This window comes from Anthonomus grandis, chromosome 1 (genome assembly GCF_022605725.1).
Source record: "Anthonomus grandis grandis chromosome 1, icAntGran1.3, whole genome shotgun sequence".
NCBI classification, from domain to species: domain Eukaryota; kingdom Metazoa; phylum Arthropoda; class Insecta; order Coleoptera; family Curculionidae; genus Anthonomus; species Anthonomus grandis.
In genome coordinates this window covers 28606033-28624374 of record NC_065546.1, presented here as the reverse complement: position 1 = coordinate 28624374, position 18342 = coordinate 28606033, and the positions used below count along the sequence as shown (strand labels likewise).

The following is an 18342-nucleotide window of genomic DNA, read 5'->3' as shown; positions in this document are numbered from 1 at the left end:
AATAACATTTTCAAAATGCAAATTGCATCAAAAAACATTTCTTAAAATGTTTAATATCAAACATTTTTTACCTGACACTATTAAACCTAATACATAATATAAAGTTCCTAGCAGGAGGAAAGCGAAGTAAATCGCGCAACCGTGTTCCTGCAATAATTCGGTTAAAAGGCGGCGCTCTCTGCTGTTACATGACGACGGCGACGCTGGCGGCGTCGGTGGCGGCGATAGGCGGCAGCAGCGAAGTCCAATATTGATCTTTTAGGTTAGAAGATCCCAGTGGACGAACACCATCATCATCATCATCATTTTACCGATTCTATATTGTAGCGGCAGCGGCGGTGGTGGTGGGGATCAGAGCAGGATCAACATCGGCTTTGTGTTGCCGTTTGTACGCAGTCACACTACGGACATTTTTCCGACTGTCTCTACTCCTCATTATTAAAAAAAAAAAACAATTTTCCGTTTTTTTCGCAGCCGCAGCCGCAGCAGCCACAGCAGCAGCAGGAAAACCCGTCGACTGGTGCCGTAGTCGCAGATGGATTTATCATCATAAAAGCGGTGTATTACGGGTTGTATTTGTGCGCGTTTTAGGGGCAGTGAAAAGTCCTTTTCGATCTTTTATTGCTGCTGTATAGTGCTGCTGTAGCTGTATAATGGCTGTACCAGTGGCCTGTACTCGGTTCAGCGACAATTACGATCTCAAGGAAGAACTTGGCAAGTAAGTATGCGTATTTTTAATTTATTAATAATGGGAAAACCGTTTTTAAAATGCATCGACGCCTCCTTGCACTGCGCGTTTTATTTTATTTTATTTTTTTATAAAAAAAAAGAAAAATTTGGAAATTGTTTCGGGCTGGCCGACATAATATTATCTGCATTGCTTGGAAAATCAATAGGCGGCGGAATGCCAGTTGCCAGTTCTGCCCTACTGCCGCCTCTCTCTCGCGCTCTCATGACAGCAGGTGGTTGCTTCTCTGTACTATGGGTTTTTTTTCGAATTATGACTTTTCGTTTACTTCAAAAAATTTATATTAATTCATAAATCAGTTTATTGTTTCAATTATTTATAAGAATTTTGAAAATACAAAACAAAAATATATTAAAGTGAAACAAAATACTTTTATATCCATCAGCTTGTCTTCCAAAGGAGGGGCTGTTAAAAGATATAATGCCTTTATTGAACAAATTAAAATTTTAATAGATATAAGTAATAATTATAGAAAGGAAAAGTAATACATTCTTTTTTTTAGACAGATTCGCGAAACTGATTATAGTACAGGGTGACCAATAATAATGCGAGGTACTCTATCTCGGAACGTACTCTTCGCAGAGGCGTCGCAGAGGGCATGAGTACGTTTGGTAAAAAATATTATTATTAAAATGACAAAGGGAAAAACCTGGAAAATATTTTTTAATTTCTAAAATGACCGCTATGCGGCGTAACTGCGATCTTGAATCTAAAAAAAGTAAAGTTTTTGTGAATTTCGACATATTAACTTAACAAAAAAATCTTTAAAGTAGAGGACAATCTGAAACTTTTTTGTTTGACAGTTTTTGCTGTATCTTTGAAAATAAAGTGGTGGGATGGTATTCAAAGGTTTCCGTAAAAAACACTTACTGACTTATTTGAATTTATCTAATATTTATTTTCATTTTTACTAGCAATTTTAATTAATTTTAGAATGCACCCATATCATGTCGTTTTGCATCAGGCTTTAAAAGACGAAGACTTCGATCAGAGGTTGGACTATTGTCATTGAATGTTGGGTATGATTCGGGAAAATAGAGAATTTTTAGTCAAAATTCTTTGGACCGATAAAGCCACCTTTAATAGCGACGGTAGAGTCAATCTGCACAATATGCATTACTGGTCTGCAGAAAATCCTCATTGCGTGAAGTTCAGCACCAAGGTCGTTGGAATTTAAATGTATGGTGTGGTATACTGGGAGGCAAAATTCCATACTTTTTCGAAAAATCCCTAAATGGCAACGTCTCTCTTAACTTTTTGATCAATCAATTACCGTTGTTGCTGAAAGATGTGCAATTGGAAATGTGGAAGAGGAAGTCACGATCACCAGATTTAACTTGTCTTGATTTTTATTTATGGGGTCGAATAAAGGACATCGTGTTTCAGAGTTATCCTACGAGCAGAGAAGAATGAAAAACCGGATTCTCTTTGGCCTAAAATTTTCTTTGACCTAAAGTTGAAGTTAGGAATAAGATATCGAGATGCGGTTTTCGCGAGCCTGTTTAAACATCAATTAGATACTTTTTGATGAAAAAAAATCATACCAATGCATTTAAGTTTTTTGAGAAGATTTACCATTTTATGATGACTTGTGAAACTAACAAAACTTCGAATACTAAAACAGTTAAAGGCCAAGAATGGCTCTTTTTTAAAAACACAATTCTGTTAAAGTCGACTAACCCATTTCTAAGATTCAGGGTGTTTTTTACGGAAATCTTTGAATACTACCCCACGACTTTATTTTTAAAGATACAGCAAAAACTGTCGAACAAAAAAGTTTCAGATTGTCCTCTACTTTAAAAATCACGTATTTTTTTGTTAGGTTAATATATAAAAATTCACAAAAACTTTACTTTTTTAGATTCAAGATCGCAGTTACGCCCCCTAGTGATCATTTTAGAAACCTAAAAATATTTTCCAGATTTTTCTACTGGCCGTTTTATTAATAATATTTTTTACCTCAAGCCTCTGCGATGAGTACGTTCCGAGATACCTCGCATTCTTCGTTGGCCACCCTGTACAGTCGATCTGTCATCTGAAAAGTGTCAATTTATGCAAAAATGGGGGAAATCTTAATACTTCAAAAACAGAAAATTGCAGTCCCTCCCCCGTACTTTTTTCGAAAACTGGAATTTTTTTTATAATCGATTTTTTGCGAAAACAGTGGGTTTTAGGGAAAAGTTTCCGAAACAAAAAAAGTTTATACCTAAATTGCTTAACATTTTAATTTCAGAATGTTTTCTGTAAAATCAAATGCGCAGAAGATAGAGGGCGCCAAAGTCACCTAACATTACTTTTTCCAAAATCTGCTCCTGAAGTAAATTTTTTTCACTATTTGAAACATTTCCAACGTGTAAAACTCAAAAAAGCCTACCAAAAAATGATATATGCATTTTTTTTCAATATCTCGTTATCGAGATCCATGACGTTTATTTTCCAAAAATCGCATTATATTATTATTAATATTATTATTATTATTATCATTATTATGAAAATGTAAATACATTAATTATTCTCTATTAGTTTCTGTACTATTTTATTCGTATTTTGTAGTAAAAGTTATTTCTTAGGGTTTATTTAGGGTTCTATTACGTTTATTTTGATATTTTCTTTTATAGTATTTAGTTTTTAAGTAGTCCATCCTATTTGAGGGCCCCATTTTGGCACAAATTTAGGTTATATTATTGTAAATTCCTGTTTTTTTTTTTGGAACTTGTATATTTGTTTGCTTTGACTGTCAGTATTCTCATGAAATTATTGGTCTCTTTTGGCAAAAAAATGAATTAAATTCTAAATATTTCTAAATTGTTTCCTGGGGCATTAAAAAGGACGCGTTTCGTGACATTTTATTCGGTTTTAATTGTTTAGACAGTTTTGGAAACAATTTAAAGACAGTCAACGCAGGTTAGGTTAGAGTTTTTGACGTTGCCAATAAAAGTATGTTCCTGAATTTCGTTACAATATGAATAGCACGTAATACTCTACTGAAGCTGTTCTATTTCACTTAACGTTCCCAGAGCATGTAATTTACCAAAAAGTTAAGTATCATTCTTCCCTCCTTAAATAATTTTTGGTTTACTCAACATTTTTTGGACTCTATTTTTTATGAAGACAAAAAAGTTTAAAATATAATTGTCTACAATTACTAATGAGGGTAATGGCGAAGAAGTGACAGTAGCTGAAAGTGCATCCCAATGCCGCTCAATTCGCCGTCATATAAGAGAGTTTTTCAAACTCATATTTTGTCTACGTCAAACTAGTATAGACATTTTGTAACATCATTGTAATATGTCATAAATATATGAGAATAATGAGTGACTTTTCGATGATTAGTCACAATTGATGAAAGTTCTATAAATGTTTCAATAATCCACTGCTCCAAAAATTAGAAAGCCGGATTCTATAACGTACTAAGCGTCATTTACTTTACCCGGGACATTATGGAATTCGACATCTTAATCGTAAGATTTTGAAACATATAAACAAGAACTAATCATTATTAATCATTCGCTTCTTGAATTCATCCTTCTGAACTCCGCTTAAAAGAATATTCAATTACAGATAAGTACGTAATGTAAATACATTGTTACCAAAAAGTAAAAGTAACTAATCTACACTTTATCAAGTATAGACATTAAATCTATGTGAAATACAGTTCCAAAAATTCATTGTGCTACTATAAAAATTTGAAGTGAACTTTCAGTGTCTTTAGCGCCCTCTATCTTGTGCAATTATTGATTTACAGTGACAAACACCTGTAGTAATTGCAGACAATAATTATATTCTAAACTTTTTTTGTCGACATTTTTCTTTAAATCGAGTAATTAATTAAATATCGTAAGAAATAAAATTCAAAAAATGTTTGATTAAACCAAAAATTATCCAAAGAAGGGAGGAATGACACACAATTTTTTGGTAAATTACATGATCCAGGAACGTGAAATGAAATAGAACAGCTCCACTAAATTACTACGTGCCATTCATATTATTAATGCGATTTTTGGAAAATAAACGCGCTGTATCTCGATAACGAGATGTTGGATACATCATTTTTGTAGGCTTTTTTGAATTACACGTTGAAAATGTTTGAAACAGTGAAAAAAATTATTTCAGTAACATTTGCAATGAATGGAAGAAATTCATTTAAAATTGAGGTATTTTTTTCTTCTTTTATTTTTCGAACCCATCGATTAGCCTTGTTACTTGCGCATTTTTTGAAATAAAAAATTTCTATACAGGGTACCTCAAGTAGAAACTATGCGTCAACATTACATTTTTGAATGAAACACCTTATATATCATAACAATTCTACGATATATTCTGAATAGTTTTTGTAAAGCATACCATATGCCTAAAGTCAGCACCTTGTCAAATTTGACGTAATAGACTAACGAAACATACGACATTAAAAACTAAAAATATATACAATATTTATTGCAACAATTTCAGATGTTCAGTTTGCTGTCCATTTAATTCACTTCATTTTCGAAGTCGGTAAATAACTTCCAATTGCACATTTTCAATCATTTGCGAATGGATTGAATAGTCTAATTTCTTGCCAAATTTTTTGCTTTAAATCAAATAATTTTTTTTATTCACATAAAGTTTGGACTTCAAATAGCCCCATAAGAAAAAACCTAAAGGGCCTATATCCAGTGACCTTGGTGGCCACTCAATCAGTCCTCTTCGTCCAATCCATCTTTTGTACGGCGATGGCAATGTGAGGAGGTGCCCCGTCTTGTTGGAACGATATCTCGTTACTAGATATGTAAGCCTCTTGTGAATCAGAGATTAAAATAACTAAAACAGTCCACTGTAGAAAGTCCAAGTAGCGCTCTTCGTTTAATATTTCTTCGGGTCCAAGAATTTCATTTTTCACAATACCTACCCACACATTAATTTTTTGAGGGCACTGTGTATGATATTCTTGGGTTCAATGAGGATTTTTGATTGCCCAATATCTGCAATTATGCCTATGAACGTGTACATTAAAAACAAAAGCAGCCTCATCAAAAAACGTAATATTTCGAACGACATTTCCATAGTCATTCTTAGCCTCAAGAATGTAGTTGTTTTCAGGTTTAAATCATGCTCAATGATACTACAATCTATTTTTACTTAGTTTCCATATAATAAGAGTGTTACATTATTAAATTAAATGTGCATACTGTATTGTACTGTACTGTATTATTATAGGGTCAATAATGTTAACAAAGTTTACAACGAATGAAATTTACCCAGAAATATTTAAGATTCTTCTCTGGAAGTAAAAGAAATAAATATGTTTAGTGTCCTGATTTTTTCTGATGGTCTTACCGCAAATTACGGCTCGTTGTAGGACTTAGAGCATCAATTTCCTCTATAGTTCTATCACCAATCCAAAGGAATTTATAATTGTTATATTTTTTTAAATGCCTTTTGCGACATGCATATATAGATGTTTGCTTTGTCAGTTCGTGGGTCAAAAATGTCTTATTTTCTTTCGTATCTCCTAGATCAGTGCTTTTCATTTAAAACTTTTTCTTAGACTTAAATAATTTTGTTTTTGCAGATTCAGCCTCAAAAATCACTTTACAAACATTGTTTTTATTTTCCTTACCTATAAGGAAAACTGTAAATTTGATATCTATTGAAGATAAGGGTCCAAATTTTGTTAAAAATTGCTGGTATGTTTTAATTTTTTTTATAACATACTCCTTGCACTAGCAAATTGTTTTTACTAGTTAAATAAATTAATTAGTTAAAATGGTTAATTAGTTAAGTCCTTCTGTTCTTTTCTATTTAAATCTTTGTTGGCTAAATTTTCTGCATTTTAAGTTTTATTGTACCAAAAAGTAAGTTATGATCTGACTTGATGTCGGCTCCTGCATGTGTCTTGACTGTTGTTATAGAGTTCTGGAATCTTTTGTTGTAATCTGTCTGATTTTCCACTATGTGTTCTGACATATGAAGTGATACAGTCGTCTTGGAGAAAGAATACAGAAAGATTGAAAATGCATTGGTGACTATAAACTGTTCCTACACCGCAAAATCAAAACCCTTTTAGATAAACATCATTTCCTCAGTTTTATTAAGACCTTGAACGTTCCACGTGCAGATTTTATGCATTGGCTGCTTCTGGTTGGGTCTGATTAATAATCTTTAACTTATGGTACTTTAATTCAATAATCCAATCAATGAGGTTAAAACCAATCAAAGGGAGTCTTATTGTTGGCTCCTATAATACTCAGAATAAAATTGGGTGAACTGCACGCTATTCTTAGCACGTTAGATGGGATGGCATGGCGGCGGGTCCCGTTTCATTCGTTGTTCGAAATAGCGCCGCTGCTATTTCGAGACCAGAAACTAAATTTAGCACAACAGTGCCAAATATTTTGGGATCACCGATTTCATATGTAACTGTTGTTAATGAGAGGCCGCATTATTTTGTTTAATGTTTATATACGTGCGTACGTACATGTGCTCGCCTCCACGGATCTTACAAACTTGCAAGCTGTTTTCGTTTAAATTGAAGACAACTTGTTGCCTTAGAAAAAACAATCAAACAGTTAATACAGTCAAATTGTTAGCCAAGGAACAATTGATTTCAGTAGTGTTTTGACTAATTTCTACCCCAATTCTTTTAGTATTTTTTATCTTCATATACAGGGTGTTTCAAATTTTACCCTTGACATGGGGATCTCGGAATCTATAAGAGGTGCCAAGATAGTTAAATTGGGGCAAAGTTGAAAATTTTTCAGCTTAACAATATGCCGTTTAAAAAAATTAAAAACTCCGAATGGTTCCGAAGATATTCTAAAAAATATGAAATTTTGAAAAATGGATTTTATTTTTTTCTGAGGTTATTTCTTATCCGATTTTAAAATAATTTGCACATTTGCGTTGCTACTTTTTTTGTCCTACATAATAGTGTTGTTAGGCTTTTAGTACGACGTTTCGTCATTTGCCAACCATTATCAACTTTGTTTCTTCTTATAGGCGCCATATTTGACTTTTCCATTTTTAGAATTCTTGCAAAATTCCTTTTTAATGATGTACCACAAGTAATATTTTTTATTTTTAAAAACCTGAATTTTTGAAAAAAAAAACTAAAGTTATAGTGCAATGCACTCAGAGAGATATACAGTTGATCTTTGGATCGCCGTAAAAGCCTAACTTCATATTTCATTCCTCATATTTGTGATCAGAACCGGATTAGAAATTTAATATTTACTTGTATTGTAAATTATCAAGTATGTACGATCAATGGCAAAAAATGTAAATATGTGTATAATTGTATACTTGAGTTTAGTCGAAATTAAAACTTGTGATATTTGGTCTGTAAGTATTATATCTACCTTTACAACTGTAATTACCTACCTAGGGTCTAGTATAAATAAGAAGAAATTGAGTGTGATAATTTCAGTTCTAATTAAGTTCTTTACGAGTTAAATTAAAATGTTTATTGTAAGCAAGTGATTTAAACAAGTAATTTTTCGTGGAATTATAACGCAAAATGTGGCGACCATGGACGGGTTCTGATAGTAACATGAAACACCTGCCATACGTAGTAACACATTTAGAACAAGGCATTTAAGTTCCTAAATCTTTACTATCAAGGGATTTTAACTTTGACGATGCTGCAGCCAAGACGTGCGGTTTGACACAAACACCTTTGTCTACAGTTAAGGACATACTAGGGAAATACACAATTTTCAAAAGAAAGCTAAGCGACTCCGGCTCCTTGAAATGTGTCGATAAGAGTGATTTAGATCTATTAACAAGAAATATTTATCAGATGTATGAAAAACAATCAATACCTACTGTGGTTACCCTAAGAAAAAGATTAATTAAAGACGAAGCACATATTTCTTGTGGCATAAGAAAATGTTTGCTTAAAATGGGTTTTAAGTATAAGACGATTATAAAATTCAAGCAATAGTCTCAACGATTACGGGAATTGATAAATACTTAACGGCTATAAAATAATATAGGGATGAAGGTCGATCAATAATTTACCTTGACGAAACTTTGTTTGATACTCATGATATCTTTACTTCATTTAGAATTCTTTTCAAGCCCCGACCCTGTTCTCTTTATAACCTCTTTAAAACATTGGACCTAGCACAATGAGATTAATGGTCTAATTGATTTAGAATAGTAGGAGTCAACGGTATATCTTTGATTAATAATTTGAAATGTTGAAGTTTTAAAATTTTCGAAATAATTTTTCATAATTTACAAGCATTTGACGTAATTTTCTAGTTTTTTAAGGCAATCAAAGTTTTTTTTCGAATGTTTTTAATTTTTTCAAAGCATTTGGAGTAACTTTTTACGTTTTCTAAGCTTTCTGACATCAAAAGCATTTCTCATTTTATTTTAGAAAATTTAAATTAAATGCCTGGTAGACAGAAAATTGCGCCATATTTCTGGAAAATATTAAAAAAATATTGAAATCTCTGGAAGGCGTAAAAATTTCTCTTAAATGTCTAAAATAAAATAGAAATATAATCCAGGTTTCTGTAAAACGTAAAGAATTATGTTAAATGTCCAAGCATTTGGAAAATATAAAAACTGATTCTAAAAGCCTGAAATAAAACAAAACTTTATTTTAAATGTCTGGAACACAGATGTAAATAGCTCCGCACTCCGCACGTGCGGAGCTATTTACATCTGTGGTCTGGAATAATTAAAAAAATACTTGTTAAACCTGAAAAACTTATAAAAAAAGTCTAAAGCCATGGAACTTTCTCAAATAAAAAAAATAATTATTAATGCCAATAATTCACCCTAAAAACCTAAAATTAAAAATTATTTTAAACGCCTGGAAAACATGAAAAATTACTCCGAAATCCTGGAATAAAAGGACGCCCTATTCCAATTATTTGGGATAATAAAAAATTGTTCAATAAACTTGGAAAATTAAAATTACTCGGTTAAAGTACTCGGAAGACGTGGAAAAAAAGTTCAAAGTCCTAAAATAAAACGATGTTTTATTTCAAATGCCTGATTGCCTGTAATAATATAAGAATGATCGCAAAATCCTAAAAATATTTGCATTTATTTCAAAAACCTTAAAAATTCTGACTTCAAAAACTGAAAAGAATAACTTATTCTAAAACATTAACATGAACAGATCAATTTTTTGAAAATGATAATTATTTCTCTAATTTGTCAGGGATTATTTTCGCTACAACTGTGTTTATTTATTTCTACTAAAAATGACATAGTTTGTATACTTCGACGACTTTATCTGTGTCTTGAAAAGGAATTTATGGGGCGTGTCATATCTATTAAAAGGTTTAAAGCATAGTTATCATATTGGTCCTCTAAAAACACAATATTTTTTTTGGATCTTGTATATGCTATTAATTAATTTATCATTGTATATGCTAATTAATTCTCTAAAAACTAAAAAAATAACCTTTTTGTAGGTTCAATCTTATTCACTTTGAATAAAAAAATTATATTATTGGATTGGCCATAATTTCGTAAAACCGGTGATTCCTTAATTTTTTCTCTCTCCAAAACGGTTTATTTTATTCATAGTGTACAAGAGTGCTGTTTCTTTAGTTTAGGGTCAACATCAAGCTATCCATATTTATTATTTCAGAGTTTTTATCATACAGGATGACAAAAAAGTAAAAATGTAAGCATTATAACGTACAAACTAGTCCGCCCCTGATAAAATAAGGAAGGTAAATGTGTTTTAAGGACTCCGTTTTAAGAGGTCCTTATTCAAGAAAAACCGATTGCCAGCGGCGTCTTTAAGGGGCCGTATCTTCGTAGAGAGGGTCTTTAGGAATTTTTTTATAAAAAGGTTCTATATTATTTTTTATTTTGTACCTGTATCCGAGAGATTTCTCACATTTTCCAGGACACCCTAAATACTGCAACGTCTTTAATTTAAAAAAAAAAAATGAGGCCAGTCCACGACATGTATATTTATGTACTTAAAACTTGGGACAATAGATCTTCCATGTAAAAGCGTGATATATATTCCATCTGAAGATGACCCATATAGATTTTGGCGTATTTCCAGGAGTGGTTAAAGGGTTGAAGGGGGTGGGCGGGTTTTTGTTCCGGCCGAAATGGGGTTGTGTGCTTATACGCGGAAACCGGATGGACCATCATAAATATTTTATTACCGAGAACAGTACCCGGCTTGGCGAAAAAAAGTGATAAAAAATAAATTTTATTTATAGCCAACGATATACGAGTTTGTATAATAAATAAATAAAATTACCCGCGAAATATAATAATTTTGGAATACTAATATTATGCTATTGAAAAAGACATGGTTATCAATATAACATATTAAGTAAACGGCGTTGTGTGAATTCAATTAATGTATCTACTTATTTGCGACACCCAGTAAATGTAATCGGTTAACCTCAAGCTGATTCACCTAAAAATAACTTGCATTCTACATATAAATGTTAAACAATGAGAAATTTAACCAATAATATCCGCGTTTAGCTTAAAAAACCGTAAATTGTTTTCATCAACACATAATTAGTGGTAGCTATTTACCTTAATTGGGTAATTTAACAGATACTGTAAGTAATCTTCAGACATTTGCATTTTAACTTATAAGGTATTGATGTATTTAGTTTTCACTAATTATTGCTCTTAATGTTTCGCGAAACTTTCGAATTTTCTAACTGTAATCGATTTAAAGGTAATTAAACTAAATGATCAAAACGTTACCACAACAACGTGTTGTAGACCAACCCTGTTGGAAATATGCGTGGTTTTTACATTATGGAAATTAGTGATGGAATTGAAAATAATTAAAATATTTTAAATTCAAAAATGCTCAGAATTCAAAAACATCAGAAATTCGAATCTAAAAATTTTTATATATCGCCGGCTTGCAGCAAAAACTCACAAAGTCAATATTTTCAGATTTTGAGATTTTGATAAATATCACTAAGTCTAATGTTGTTCTATCACTGAACCAAATATTAAACGCTTAAAAACTCACTAAGTACCAAAAAAGAAGTCCATAAAAATCACACTAAGTCATTAAGCCTGTTTTGAGTTCATGCAAAAACTCACTAAGTGACTTAATGAGTTTTATATAATAAATGTGGTGCCATCACTGGGACTTCTTAAAATGGAAATGGAATAAAATTCTGTTTTCTATAAAGGTACTAACAAGATAAGAATTTGTCAGTCATTTTTTATGAAAACGCTTAATATAAATAATGGTCCTATTTTGACAGCTTTTAAAAAGAGAAATTCTTTGGGTGTATTCGAAGGTGAAGATGGAAGAGGAAAAAAAGCTTCTGTTAATAAAACTTCCGATTCTGACATAGATATTGTAAAGGCCCACATTGAAAGTTTTCCAATAATGGAAAGTCATTACAATCGAAAATCTTCAAAACGAGTCTGTTTAGATCATAAGCTATCAATCTCAAAGATGTACGACCTATAGCGGGCCTACTGTTTAAAGAATAATTTTAAATCAGTTTCTTCCCATGCATATAGAAAATTTTTTTGCACATCTTATAATATTTCTTTTTTTAAGCCAAAAAAAGATCAGTGCGCAACTTGTAATCGGTATCAAGATTCTAACATTCAAGACCGCTGTAACTTGGAAGATACATACCAAAATCATATTACTCGAAAAACGAAGCAGCCCGATCAAAAGAAATTGATAAAGCTGCTTTGGAAGACAATTCTGCATTTATCATGGTTACGTTCGATTTACAATCTGTGTTACAGATTCCATCTTCCGATGTTTCACCGATGTATTACAGCCGAAAAATTAATATGTAAAACTTAACTATTTATGAAGCTCCAGAACCATACAGAGCATACTGCTTTGCATGGACTGAACTACATGGAAAGCGAGGTAGCTGTGAAATTGGAACATCACTGTATAATTGGTTTATAGGCTTAAAGCCGGAAGTAAAACACGTAACCTTATATTCGGATGCAGGCGGTGGCCAAAACCGAAACCAGAATATTGCTGCTCTATTTCTTTATATTGTTCAAAGAACTGCGGTTGATATCATAGAGCATAAATTCTTAGAAAGTGGCCACAGCTACATGGAGGTTGATTCCATGCACAGTGCCATTGAAAAAGAGAAAAAATATCAACCAGTTTATGTAGTCCATGACTGGATAAGTATTTTTAAACGAGCTAGATCCAAACGTAACCGAAATAAATTTGGAGATCCATTCATCACCAAAGAGTTTAAGTTTAATGAATTTCTTAATTTACTGGATTTATCCAAGACTTTATTTAGAAATAAGACAACTGATTGTAATAATGATAAAGTAAACTGGTTGAAAGTAAAGTGAAATCGCTGCCAATAAGCACAACATTGAAGGATGTGATTCCTGAACCTGGATATTCTGACTCAGACGGGGAGACGTTTTAGGTACATTATGTTTAACAAAATTTATTATTAGGTTTTGTATTTTTTTTAATAAAAAAAGGTATATTACCAAAAAAAGTTTACTAGTTTTTCAACATCAAGTTTATTTAGAAAAATTAACTCATTAAGTCAGTAATTTGACAATATTTCACATAAAATGAAAACTCACTGAGTCACATTTTATATTTTTCTTTTCAATTATTGATTAACAAAATACTACTTTTTCATTATTATTTTACTGTTAGTTTTGAAATAACACACAAAACCATATTTTATTGCCGGAAACTAAAAACTACAAAATGATTTTTTCCCAAAACCACCTAAACCATCGGCATTAGTAAACAATTGATTTTTCCAGAAACTATCATTTTTGACTTAATGAGTTTTTGCAGCAAGCCAACGATATGCTGATTATTCGATTTGATTTGACACCTATTTCAGAATTTTCTCCAAAAATTTATAAAGCGTTAAGAAAAAATAAAGTTTTGAAAAGAGGTGATTTTTCCAATTCAGTAATTTCACCAACATGTTCATGGCAAAGGGTACTAAAAAATTTTGTATACAAATTACTTAAATAAACCAATTAAATACTTATTTCAAAGTTTTAAAAAAACATTTTGTTTTGGAAATTCACAAAAAAAATTTAAAAAAAAAAAAGAAATTTCTAAGAACAAATTACTTATATCTCTGAAAATAAGAGAGCTAAAAATGTTAAAACAACCTCATGTAATAAATTAAGTTAATGCATAATTTAGCACACGTAAAAAAATAACAAATAAGAGTTAGACAAGTAGTTTAAAGATTACCTCGAGTTGCTAAAGGTTGATTCATTACGCAAAATATAAGGATTAACGTTAATATTTAAAAATTCCAGGCAGTAAGAGGAGTCTATTAGATTGTTAATGATCTTATAAATTAAAACTAAATGCTATTTGTTTCGACGACTCTCTAAGGACTTAAGACCATAAAACTTTAAGTTATCACAGTAGTTGAAAAATTTCTATGTCTATTAAAACGGAAATTTAGTATTACAAACTACCAGGATTACAAACTGGCATTCTACCTTTTAAATTTGTTCAATATATTTGTGAAACATCGCATTCCAATCTACTGTCCCATATTCTATTGTTGGTTTAACAATTGCATTGTATAACAATATTAATAATGTTTGATTACTGAAACCCTTTGTAATTCGAGATATAAAACCTAGATCTCTTAGAGCTTTTAGAACAATGCTTTCTATATGAATGTCAAAGTTTGGAATCCAATGCCACACCCAAATCCTTAATACACTCCACATAATGTTAAGGTAGCACCTCCAAGATTTGTTTTGTATTTGAACTGGTTTTCTACTAAAGAGTAGCAAATGGCATTTTTTTGGATGAATACATAATTTATTTAATGTACAATACCTTTTAAAATCAGAAAGTTAAGATTGCAGGGCAAGAAAATCTGATACCTGCCTAATTGTTATGAAGATTTTTAGACATATTGAAAAACATTGACGAATGTCATTTAAAAAGATTGAAAACAATATCGGTTTCCAATCAGAAGCCTGAGGTACTCCTGAACTTATGATAGTGCAAGAAGACTTCATTTATGGCGACATACTGAGAGCGATTCGTTAGGTAATTTTTATTGAGGTTGAGGTCTCGTGCATACCGAAATTCTCCAACTTTATGAAAAGTGTAGAGTTATGAACCTTATCAAAAGCCTTGGAAAAGATGAGGTACCCGGCACATGTTTCCAGACCTTTTTCCATATTTTCGTATACACTCTGAATAAATGGTATTATTTTGGTTATTACCAGTCGATAACGTCTTTGGCCCTAAAAAATAGTTGCTTTAGTAGTAAAACTTCGAATAGCTTATTAGAAGTAAGGAAATTAGTCTGTACTTTTTAAAGGAATTTATTTTTTCCAGACTTGAACACAGGTACAATTTGAGCTATTTTTTCAAGTATTGGGAAAAAATGCCGCTGGATAAATATTGATTGTACAAGATATACAAAGGCTCGCTCAAGCCAGGACGGCACTTTAGAAAAAATAAAGGAAATCCATCTGGACCAAGTCCCTTTTTAGGATCCATATATATAAGTGCGGATTAAACGTCATTCTTTTCAATATCGGTAACTACAAAACATTCCTGACATTACCTAAGCTGGTGTATTAGAAGGTTCAAATACTCCACTAAAATACGTTGAGAAAAGTTCACTAATGTCAACACAATTCGAAGCTTCCTGATCATTAAATTTCTTTTTAATGGTAAAGTATTTATTTCCTATCAATATCTCTCAGAAATAAAATGAAGAACAAACAAGTTATAACAAAGTTGATTTTGAACGTTTAAAAGGGTTCTTGTGCAAAGAACCTTGAACAAATGTCCTTTAAATTGAAAATGCTAGCTGTAATATTTAAACATAATTTTCGACTATGTTGCGAAACAAAGAAGTGTAAGTCAATTTGTTTCCTGTCGAGCATGTTTTATCACCTGTGAAAAGTCGATCATCTTAGCAAGCAAATTCTAATAACATGGTAATGCGCCCCAAGAATGGATTTTTACCGAGAATTTTCAACAAGTGCTACGCGCAAATAAAAAACTCGCCGTCACGTTATACTTTTAAATTTTTCTCCGGGCTGTAATTTTACCCTTATGAAAATTGCAAATTTATACGTCATGTAAATGAATTATTATGCATGGAAACAATATAAATGGCCTGGAATAATATTTATTTGTATTTTTTTTTAATCAAGTTCTTTGTTTACCATATTTATATTTCCAGCCCATAATTCCTATTACTATAATAAAATTGTGCCATGATTTAGTCCGATTTACAAATTGTAATTATAATAAAAAGGCAATAATCGATGTTACTAATTTTCTTCTTCGGTAACCATTATAATGTACAACGAGGGGGATGTTAATTAAAAAGGGGAGGGGGCGCAATGCGCCAAATGATCGTTACGTTTCCACATTTCCAGTTCCAGTCTTCCTTTGTTAAACCTGGATTAGCCCCGTTTCATGAAACTTTTCCTTTAATTTACATAATAATACGCCTGATGTGTCTAGTCTCCAACTATTTTTTGTGACCTATTTTTCTTTTTTTTTGTCTGAAATAAGATCCCGTCTTGCCTAGTACCGATATTAGGCGAACTAAGAATTTCGTTTGTTCCTGTAAATATGTTTTTAAATGGGACGAATGTGATCCATTATCGAATTAAACTGACATTAAATAAGTTTATTGCCTTTTTTATATCCGTAATAATTTCTCGATTAAGATTGGAAATGGGGATAGTAAACTTAATACTTACATAAAATTGCCTTACCTTAGTTGTTGGTTTATATTTTGTCCTAAGTTTGATTTTAACGTGCCTACTTTTTCGTGTCTAAATTAATTTAAAAAATTGCTCCTCTATGATAAAGTATCCAGTCATATAATATAATGTAATATCAGTTTGTTGTTGGTTTTTGGTGATTTTGATTACTATTTATCAAAAATTGGTCTAAGATCTAACGTACAATAAGTGGCACCGATAAAAGTGCCTGTATTTTTAAAGAACCAGCCACTAACTCTGCTGACGTATTTGGATTCCCATGTGATTTGTGTAAAAATATTTTGTGAAAATTTTGTTTTAGAATAAGCCCTACAGAGATAAGAACGCTCATTCTCTCTAGCCGAGTGATGCCTTTCGTATACAAGTTCTGTTCACCCAGAAAAATTGTGTTTCTTTCTTCGAATCTGAGCTGCGGGATGTTAGAAACAAAACAAAAATTGAAATTTGGGAAGAAAATCACCCAACTAAGAGATGAGTAAAAAACTACTTAAATTCCAGTTTTTATCACTTTTAAAAGACATAAGGGATGAAATTAAGTCTCGTAAGGATGCATGAAAGGTCAGAACATCAACGAAGAATAAATAACATAATGTTTTTTAACATTTTGGAAGAGAGAGATGTTGATGATGTCTCCGGTTCTCAAAAGCTGCTCAATGGGATTACCATTGATAAAGTACAAGTACTAAGAGTAATAAGAATTAAAAGGAATAAAAATGGGCACCGGTCACTTTGTGTGGAGTCAATCATTAAACTTAAGTGAGGAAATCGAGTTCTTGGTTGTATGCATAAGATCTGAAAATAAGAACAGTATTGTTGGTTTTGTATAGTTTGCCCCCAAATGTTCTAATGACAAATATATGATCTTCGGTGATGATTTCGAGAGACTGACAAAAGAATACCCAGTGAATTATCATGGATGATTTTGTAGCTGAAGGTAACCACTTTCAAGTAAATGAGGAATCGTCATAGAAATGTAACTTTGCTACACCATTTAGCATATACATATTCGTAGTATTATTCTATGGTCTCTCAGATTCTTAAGATTTAATCCAGGATGAAGTAGAAAAAACTTTTGGTAATATTAAAATGTTCAAATATGTCACGATGACATGGATCATAGCGGGAGCCACGACGGCGAAAGATGATAAAGTTGCATTTGAACAAGTTTCAATTTTGTAAAAGGGAGCTAAAAATTATGGGTCAAATATTTTCAGAAAAAGGAGTGGAAGTCATAAGTATGTTTAAATATATGCATTTTTTGTGTGAATTATTCAAAAATAATGTTGAGTGGCAATGGTTACACCAACATGAAGAAACTTATTTTATAAAAAAGATTAGTAAGTGAAGCGCCGGGTTTAGCAACTTTTGATTCCAAAAAGCACATTATTTTACATTATGATTCATCGAAGAATGTTTTAGGATGTTGTATGTTTAAACATTATGCCTAACATTTTAAAACTGATTAAAAAGCACCAATGATTATGACCTGGACTATAGTCAAACTGAAAAAGAGTTGTTAGGTATTTTTTATCGAACACAAACATTTCATGTCTTTATTTATCGACAGCAGTCTGCCGATAAGCCAATTATTGCTATAATAAAAAAAGCTAATTCTTAAAATATGGTCAGTCAGGTTTCAGCGCTGAAGGCTTAATCTACTTAAATAGTCTTTAAATGTAATTTATGTCTCTGGTAAAAATGTACAATTTCCTGGTAGGCTTTCTAGGGCTAATTTAAATATTACAGAGAAACCGGACTTACTGTCTAACTGTCTTAAAACAAATATGACTAATCATAAAACTCATGAATTTAGAGTTGAAACTTATAAGGATGAAACGTTGATGAATATTATAATTCTGGGTGGCTTGATATTAATGGAATTGGTTCAAAAT

The 18342-nt window shown here is 31.6% G+C and overlaps 1 protein-coding gene across 14 annotated transcripts in view; it reads left to right on the top strand.

Moving 5' to 3' along the window:
- The first annotated feature begins 235 nt into the window (after window positions 1-235).
- The window catches only part of LOC126736627 (calcium/calmodulin-dependent protein kinase type II alpha chain), a 166409-nt gene continuing 148302 nt past the window's right edge, over window positions 236-18342 (top strand). For 2 of the 14 annotated variants that reach the window (XM_050441098.1, XM_050441089.1), the window contains exon 1: window positions 240-718. In XM_050441098.1, the coding sequence (XP_050297055.1) occupies window positions 654-718 (65 nt within the window). In that variant the 5' untranslated portion in view covers window positions 240-653. Of the gene's footprint in view, window positions 719-18342 lie in introns of all 14 variants that reach the window. The other 12 variants (XM_050441119.1, XM_050441128.1, XM_050441106.1 and 9 more) reach the window with 10 other exon arrangements.